Below are 9,378 nucleotides of genomic sequence, written 5' to 3' on the forward strand. Positions count from 1 at the left end.
AACGTTACACAATATAGCGTTTTCTTTCCAAATTGAAAACGCTAGATTATCAGGCTTTACTAATGGCATTTGAGGCCATTTTTTCGAACTCTACTATTCTGAGCATTACCTCCAGAATTTGGAATTTGTGAGATCTAGAGCGTTTTTCAAAAATATTAAGTTCTTCAAGAGTTTATAGCTTTTAATATTAAGAGTTTAAGACAAACATAGCAAGACCGTTTAACATAACTCTTATCTCAGTGCCGCAAGAAGTTGACATGAAAGAACTCTTGGTCTCTTTATCTATTATGCGGGCTACAATACCTAGGATGGTTTACATCTCAGACAATGTTGAACTTTCTGAGATTGAGGAAAAGGAAAATACAGGGCAGATCAAATATAACGAAGAAATTAAGGCTCTAGGTTTGAAGAACTAGATTTTTGCCAAGAATCATGTCATCTGTGGTGAAATCAGCTTCTTTTCTGAACCCTCCCCTGCCGAAATCTAGTTCATAGGACCGTGTCAAACCTTCTACCAGACCATAGTCTGGGATCAGTCCAAGCACACTCTTCGCTTTTTCAACTGAGGTGAAGAAATGCTGCATTTTGAGAGGAAATTGTAGCTAGTTAACCAAACAGCTAATTTTTGAAAGAAAGTTTAAATTTAAATATGCATATGCAAATCTTCCAGCATAGGCCTAGGATTGTTTTATAGTTTCTCGTTATCAGATAATCTAAAATGTTACTTTACTGTTAATAGGATCCCGTAAAGGAAATAAAAGATAATTATTAGCGGTTGTATTATGTTAGTAAAACATTGGCAGAATTCACAACAATGTACCTGGTCACGGAATGGAAAAGCTTTCTTTTTACCAAAATCGAATTCTTTGGCATTGTAGTGAACAAGTTCGGGCTCAGGGAATCCACCAGCCTGTGACAAACGTGCAGAGGCATTAATTTAAAATTTCATAAGGCGGAGAGTATGTACACTGAACAACATACCTTGGCACATGCTCTTGCTAATCCATCAAATGTAACATACTTCGCCCCAGATATGTTGAATATTTGTTTCATCGCTTTTTCATTACAAAGTACCTCAACGAAAGCCTTTGCTAAGTCCTGGTATTAAGAAATATAATAAAGGCAGATGTGTCATAACTTATAATACTTCATTTTATGACGCTATGTTCTGTGCAAGGGTGTTTTAGCCTTTTTAGAAGGGAGTGGAGAGTATTTGTTGACATGCTCAGTTTTAACTTTCTACATTTATGCAATTAGATAGAAGCCCCTTCTTAGATGATGTTTAAATCAGATAATTTTTCATACGGTGGTAAAGCTGAGCAAGCAACTACTAACCTCTACATGACCAAGTTGTGTTATTTGCATCCCTGAGCCAGGAATGGGGATTGGGCGACCAGCTTTTAATCGATGAAAAAACCACTCTTCAATAGGGTTGTAATTCAATGGCCCATAAATATAAACTGGCCTTATGGAGGTCCAGTTAGCATCTCTGGATTGTAGCAAGGCTTCTGTGTTGAGCTTTCCCTTGTGCCTGCTCTTTGGGTCAACTGCATCACACTATTACAAATATATATATATGACATGAGAGACATGTAGGATGTTAAGTACTAGCGACAAGTTCCCAGCAGAGAATAATCTTGCTAGACATTAATTCAAAAAATCATAAACATTATGATGTATACATAATAATACAACAAAGAGAATCTGATTTCGGATAGATTCAATCCTTATTTTTTGACAAAGCATAATGCTTTTAAGCAATGATGATTTTGAACTAAGCACCTTCTCTAAGGTTGAAACTGAAGAAATAATACAATTTAAACATCTATAACAAATATATTCTGAAAATCGATGATCATTCGCTTCTAAATGTTTAAGAAAGGAAGTTATGCAGAACAATATCTGGCATTGACCAGGTCTTGAGTAATGCTAACTCAAATAGTGAAACCCCATAGGGTCTAAGATGGCTGAGAATGTTTTATGTAGATATATGGTTTGTGTTTTAGGGACATATGGCGGAAATTACTAAAAGAAAGCAAAAATAGCTCAGGGGGGTTATTCATACAGCGCAAAATATGGTACATGACAAATACAGAGCACATAGTTTCAGTTTTATCTGCAAAAAAATGAATATTGTTGCAATAGTGTGTCTTTATGAGAGGGATTTATAATAGCACACTGACCTCAACATGGGGTAAAAGATCAGATTTAAGGTAGACACCAGCTGAAGAGCAATATATGTACCTGTCAATTGACAGCAAGTCAGCAACCAACATCAGATTTAGATGTCTTGAATTGCTATAGAGTAACATCATATGCTTTTACTACTTCGATGACTCTGAGTAACTTACTGAGAGCAATCTCCATGAGCCCCTCAATTCTTGAAGGGCAATTTGTAACTTAAATCCAATTAGCTTGACCATAATTACTTGTGATATTTTGCTTCAGAAGAAGTAAATTAACTAAAACTAGTACTCTAATAATCAATCTTTCAAATTTTGAACTTACTGTTCTAAATTTGGTAATGCATCCAATATGGGCTCTACTTCATCTGCCTCACGTCCTGAAGATATGAAGGTAGGAATTCTTAGAAAAAGTATCTAAAGGAAAGAGCAATAAATACAGTATTACAGCGAATTACTAATCATCAGCTTTATAAAGCAGAGGCCTACGGGTAAGAGCATAAGATTAGATGTACCATTAATGTCATAAACAACATCAAAGCCTTCTGCAGCAAGACTAGTTCTCACAAAATCAAAATCCTTCCGATCTCCTTTCAAGTGAGATATCTACAATGTGAAAACATGTCTACTTCTTATTGCACAGCAATTGGACATTTAAGCACATAACAACAGGCAAACCGAAGATATATCACAGCCCAAATAGAGCACATAATTGTATTCTGTACCTTGGATTTGAAAGCCTCGTAATCTGCCTCTGATTCACCAGGCAAGTTCTGCGTGATGGGTGCCTTCCCTCTAGTGAATAGAGTCACCTGCACTAGTAATCATACAGTTCATATAACAAATACACAGCAACAATTATTTTTCGATCACTCATGTAGCCATGTTGTATAAACCTGATGGCCCTCTTTGACCAGAAGCCTGGATAAAAAGATGCCAATAAATCGAGTGCCTCCCATTATAAGGATCTTTTTGGCACTTGATGCTGTGACATGCAATGCTCCTTTAGGCTGGCACACTTTGCGCTTATACTAGAATCATATGTACAACACAAAGTCAGTTACATGATCACATGTACGTTATGACAAAAACATAATCAAACATGGGTTGAGCTCAGTTCTCCCTCCATTTCTTAATACTTTTCCTATTTACCTTTATCACACTTGCCAACATACATTTTTTATCGTTAATATTTTTAATTTTGTATTAGTATTAAATATAGAAACTTCATCGCTCGTGATTATATTTAGTTTTATAGATTAGACATAAAGTAGTAATTTGTAACAGTCCTGATATATCAAACGAGAAAAGTAATTTGAGACAGAGGATATATATATACAATATACCTGAAGTGATGAAGTCAACTTGGTGCCATTGAAGTCAGAGAGAGATGAAGTGAGAAGAGAGAAAGAAGGCTGTACTTTGTGCTGCATCATCACCAAGGTTGCCATGCTAGACTACTGTAATAAATAACAACCTCCGTTGATATCAAATTTGGTTTCTGGTTTTTGTTGGAGCTGAAGGGATTTAAAGGAAGCCATGTGATGTTGTAGTTTGTTTGGAGATTTCTCATTCTTACAATTGTGATAAGAATAGAGACCCCACCTCCAACAAGCCTGCTTCGGTTTTATCCACACTATCACAGCCTCTCGTTCTCTCTTTAACGCTTCCAAACACTTGATGCTCCTAATTCTTTCGTTTACTCGTTCAGCTTTGTATTTAGATTTCAATGCCAGCTTTGTTTCGTAGAGTCTGGAATCCGGATCTATCCCCCTCCTTGTGTTTATTTTTATATTTCTACATTAAATTATTAATTAAATTTTTGAAAACTGTAATATGAAAAAAATATTTAAATAATTAAAATATACATATATAAATTTGAAAAAGTTTAACAAGCTCCGATGAGAAACTATCCAAAAAAGAAGGGATAATTAATTCAAACGTCCTTGAACTATAGGCTGTTTATTGTCTAGGTCTCTATCCTATTTTTCTCAATATTGCGATCCTTAAACTCTCAAACTTTTCTGATTCGCATCCTTGCGTTAAAAATCAACTAACAACGTTAGTCAATGCTTACGTGGCAAATAAAAAAAATAAAATTAATAAAAATAAAATCTGAGCTGTAATCTACACTTTACAATCGCTAAGCTCCCGTTTTGCTCCCTAGATCGCTAAGCTGAGATTTCCACCTCCACATCACAAAATCATGGCAATACCAGAGGAACCCACAATAAACCCCAACACTCTCCCACACACTCTCACCGCCCACAAGCGCGCCATCTCCGCCGTTAAATTCTCCGACGACGGCGCCCTTCTCGGCACCTCATCCGCTGACAAAACTGTCAAGACATGGTCCCCACACACCGGAGCCCTAATCCAAGACTTCTTCGGCCACGACCTCGTCGCCTGCTCCGATGACAAGACCGTCCGCTTGTGGGACCTCAACGCAACTACCCCATCAAAACCCTAACTTAGCGATTGTAAAGTGTGGATATTTTATTTTTAACTTAAATTGAAAATTGGTTTTAAAAGATTATAGCTCAGATTTTCATTTTTTACTTTATTTTTTTTTATCTGCCACGTAAGCATTGACTAACGTCTGTTAGTTGATTTTTAACGGAAGGATGCGAATTAAAAAAGTTTGAAAGTTTAAGGATCGCAATATTGAGAAAAACAGGATAGGGACCTAGACAATAAACAGCCTATAGTTCAAGGATGTTTGAATTAATTATCCCAAAAAAGAATAAATAAAAATTATAGATTACGTGTCAGGTAAAAAAAAATTGACCAATAAAAAAGAGGGGACATATAAGGAGACACAAGGAGGGGGACACAGGATCCCAACTCTGTTTCAGAGGTCCAACTTTAATCGTTTAAAATTTGGTCTTTCTAATGTGTGCCCAAAGGCACACAATAAGCACCAACTTTTATGAAAATGACTTCTTTTGATGGGTGGAATTGGTGTTAATGCAGGGGGCCATTAACATTTATTATCCATCCACCAATCAAAAGTTAGTATTTTCATGAGAGTTGGTGACTAGTGTTTGCCCATTGGCACACCATAAAAAATTCGTTTAAAATATGTAGTTTTTAAGAAATTTAATCCTTTATGGTAAACATATCATATTTGTTTTATTAAATAATGTAGGATTATAAACAAAAATTGCACATAGACCATTGTTTAATCGGTGACGAATCATATATTCTCCCGGTCTCTCTTATTCTTTTATGTTGTGCCAAAAGTATTTGACACGTATTATAAGACATCTATTAAGTATAGTTTTGAAAAAAAAATATTAAAATCTTTTTTGTTAAACAAAAGTTCAGTGTTTAAATTTTTAAATATAGAAAAAGAAAGTTATCAAAATAAATTATTAAACTACATTTTATATACCTTAAAATGTGTGTCAAACAATAAAATAAAACTATAAAAAAATGAGAGGAACGAAAAGAGTATGTTCTCGATTATAATATTGAAAAATATATTTTTTGCTAAACATGTTATATAAAAACCACTATTTTATTGCATAAGCTCATTAGAAAATGTAAGTGCCATAAGTAGAACATTTTCTCTGACTTGCCAAACATTTTTGCGGAACAATAAATTTTATGATATTATTTTACTTGCAAAACTTACATGATATTTAAGAGATTTAATGAAATAGTGGTGTTTATATCTTGTTATCTAACAATGCAACTAAATAGAAAGATTGTAGAGCAGAATTTGAATACAATCTTTAAGTTTTTCAACTTTTTATCAATTGTATGCAAACATAATAAATAGAAATAATCAAACCAAACAAAAAACAATTGAAAACTAAAAATCTTTAAAAATTTTAAGAGGGATTTGTTTTTCCACTTGAGAGATTTTTATATTGAAGAACTCCATGTGTTTTATCAACACAACATCATAAAAAAGAAAGTGAGAGCTTACTTTTTACCAGATTATTCCTGACAGTCTGAGCCGCTCTTTTTTTTTCTTTTTGTACTTTGGGACGCATAAAAATGATGTTTAATACTTCGTTACATATTCCAAGTTTATCACTTTTGCTAAACAAAAAATAAACTAACCATCTAATCTTACGCACTCATGATCAATTCAGTTGCTTGTACTTTTTAGGATATATTTGTCTTGTTGACAGATACCTTTGTTGAATACTCTCATCTCATGTGGCTATTGTCCCTTTTCTCTACTGTAGCAGTCGACTAATAGAACTTAAATTAGACATTGATAAGTCATTTAACAGCCGTTGATAGCTTTCTTGACTAGACGATGATAGCTTCCAATTTTATCAATTGATAATAGCTTGTCTTTGATAGCCGTTGATGAATTTAGATAGTAATGAAGTTTTATTACTTATCTGTTGATAGCTCAGACATAGTCATTGATCTTCACCTCACTTGTGTAATTTACAGGACTTGTAATAATTACAATTTGTACTGCTTACATCTGTTGATGGATTAAAAACTTTATCCGTTGATCAACTCATCCTATCAACTACTAATTTGCAAAGTACCTATATTGTTACAATACTTCATCTGTTGATGGGCTACCTGATCAACTGATACTACAGATAGTATGCTATCAGATGATCAGCTACATTGTTTTTACACAAAATTATACTAAGTCTTTTTTTTTTAATCTATCTCAAGGTTAATATAATCCTTAAAATCGCCCCTATTTATATCTGATGGAATTTTTAATAGAAATTTGGGTCTTTGATAATAGCAAAACACTTTTTAAGAATTTACAACACGAGATAACATAATTTGCATTAATTTGTAGAATGAAATTTATATTAAAGTTGGATAAATAAATAAAATTAATATAAGAGTTGAGAAATACGGTGAGATGAAATGTTACTCTAGTCTGAGCAGGATTTAGTGTCTTTTTCTTTTCTTTTCATTATCTTCACCTCTCTGACCATTTCTCTTTCTTTGCTTTTCAAGTTTGATGTTTATAAATTTTCTGGAGGCCTCTAATCTATGCAGCTTCCTCTTCATTATTTGGATCTAACTTTGATTGTAGGAATATGAGAATGTCAATGTTAGCTTTAGGTGCTTGATATTCTATCCTAGAGAATCTTATGGCACCTTCTTTATCCCTGAACTCCATCATCCAAAATGACTGAAAATGCACATTCTTTCCAGTATATGAAAGTGTGAATCTCTTAGACAAGCCTTCGTCAGAATTCCAACTTTTTTTAATTTCAGAAATTTTGTTAAGAAATTCAGTTCTGCATGTGCTTTGAAACTACCACTCCTTTCCATTTTCGTATAATATGATATGAGAATTGTGTAATCCTGATCAAGGATTATCTGTAGAGGCCATTACATTGCATTTCCTCCCCTGTAGTAAAATACCATCCTTTCAGGCACCCTTCTTTTAGCTGTTAATTCCTCACTTTTTCTAGTTCACCTAAAAATATATCTATCTTTAGTTGATCAAATAAATGAACTTCATAGCTCTTGATTCTGCATTTCTTTCAATTTCTCTATATTCTTTCATCAAGGGCTCCCCTCGGTTCATAGCACTTCTCATACCCTTACCTTCACCTGTTAAGGTGGTACCCTCATCCTCTCACTTTGCCTGGGTGGACGAAATGTCAAGCCCTCTTCTTAGCCTCTCCTTTTGCCTGCTCACTAGGAATCCTCTTCTCTCTCAGCCTCGCTCAATTTTAGAAGTGCTGATAAAATTAGATGCTCATCAATACTAGTTGAGATGATATTGAAGCTCACATATCAACAGTAGTGATATATTTTTTGGATGATACATTTAAGGTTATCAACGGATAACTGCTATGAGGCATATTTGTTGATGGAGTTACAGTACTGATCAATGATTGATAGATAGTCCTTGATGAAAAAACAGGATTAGCAAGTGATGTAGTTAAATATATCATATTTGAGTTTGTGAAGATTGATTTTACCCGACTAAGCACATGAACAACTATAGTGTCAGAAATGAATTGCTGGTGATCCAACAAATCTTGCATAAGCTTGATCAACAGTTTGCAGGTTTGGTTCCTTCATGAGATGTAGAGATGGAAAATTTGGTTCGAGGTCATTAAATATTAAATCAAATTCTTTCATTTGTGTTTGGGAAATAAGAGGAAGTATTTCAATTTGAAGGTCAAAAGGGGCTGTGACTCCATATTTATAAGAGTCACATCAATATGAGTTTGAGATGGCACTAACACAAAAATTATAATTTGGGTCTGTGCGGTGGTGTATGTGTAAATTCACCCTTGGTTTTTGACCTCTTAGCTTGGGGTGTAATTGTGGTTTGTGTGTCATTCCCCCTCTTGTCATGTGTTTCTGATTGAAAACTCTTTTCAATAAACATCTTTTTGAGATAAGATGTCATTGAGAATGTTTTAATTTCCTTGTTAGTCACCACCTCTTGTTGGGAAGATGTGGTATGGGCTTGGCTAGGACACACTCACCTTTCCAATCTTGTTCACGAGGTTTTCTTGATTTTCACTCCTCCCCTAACCTGTCCCGCCCTCCTTTACACTCCCCTCGGGTTGTGTGGTAACTTTACAACAAGCATATTTGGGGATGCACTATCAACCCGAATATGACCTAAAAATCAAATTAAAATTAATTTTTTTATATGATATTATATTATATTATAATATATTAAAGGGAAAATTAATTCTAAAGTCCCTGAACTATAAGTGTCAATTCATAAGTAATTCAACTATTGATTTTTTTCTATCTAGGTCCTTCCATTAAATCTGATTTGACGCTGTTAGTTCTTCTTAAGTTCATGAGAATCAAAGGTAACTTTGAAGGTGATTCCGATATCCGAATTTGAAGCTTGAGTAATCATATTGCTCGTTTTTCAATCCCCTATCCATCTATACCATCAAAATTTAGTTTGGTAAATTCCGAATTTTGAGTTGAATATTAGTTTTCATTTTAATAGCTTTTATTCGAATTATAATGATGTAGATTGATAGATCGTGTGATTATGAGCATGTTCATATAATTTTTGTGATTTTTAATGTTCAAATTAGCCTCGTCGGAAAATTCGAGCTCACCGGATTTGAGTTTTTCCGGCCAAGTTCGCCGGAAAAACTAACGACGTCAAACCAGATCTAACAGAAGGACCCAGGTAGGAAAAAATCAAGAGTTGAATTACTTATGAATTGACATTTATAGTTCAGGGACCTAGAAAAAAAAGTGTCTA

The 9,378-nt window shown here is 34.2% G+C and overlaps 1 protein-coding gene across 1 annotated transcript; it reads right to left on the bottom strand.

Moving 5' to 3' along the window:
- Positions 1-258: 258 nt before the first annotated feature.
- LOC108205630 (chloroplast stem-loop binding protein of 41 kDa b, chloroplastic) lies at positions 259-3,816 on the bottom strand. The gene is made up of 10 exons (XM_017375618.2): positions 3,530-3,816; positions 3,080-3,214; positions 2,909-2,995; positions 2,699-2,789; positions 2,509-2,563; positions 2,184-2,244; positions 1,336-1,557; positions 982-1,098; positions 821-910; positions 259-578 (listed from the first exon to the last, which is right to left on the bottom strand). Exons 1-10 carry the CDS (start codon positions 3,632-3,634, stop codon positions 399-401), a joined length of 1,143 nt encoding a protein of 380 aa, XP_017231107.1. The 5' UTR covers positions 3,635-3,816; the 3' UTR covers positions 259-398.
- Positions 3,817-9,378: the final 5,562 nt, after the last annotated feature.

The sequence above is a fragment of the Daucus carota genome, chromosome 2 (assembly GCF_001625215.2).
Source record: "Daucus carota subsp. sativus chromosome 2, DH1 v3.0, whole genome shotgun sequence".
NCBI classification, from domain to species: domain Eukaryota; kingdom Viridiplantae; phylum Streptophyta; class Magnoliopsida; order Apiales; family Apiaceae; genus Daucus; species Daucus carota.

Excerpts from the sequence above, each read along its gene's own strand:
- LOC108205630 (XM_017375618.2), bottom strand. The coding sequence starts at position 3,634 with ATGGCAACCTTGGTGATGATGCAGCACAAAGTACAGCCTTCTTTCTCT. Across the intron at positions 2,790-2,908 it reads ACGAGGCTTTCAAATCCAAG|ATATCTCACTTGAAAGGAGA; the intron begins GTACAGAATACA and ends TTCACATTGTAG. Across the intron at positions 579-820 it reads CTTTTCCATTCCGTGACCAG|CATTTCTTCACCTCAGTTGA; the intron begins GTACATTGTTGT and ends CTCAAAATGCAG.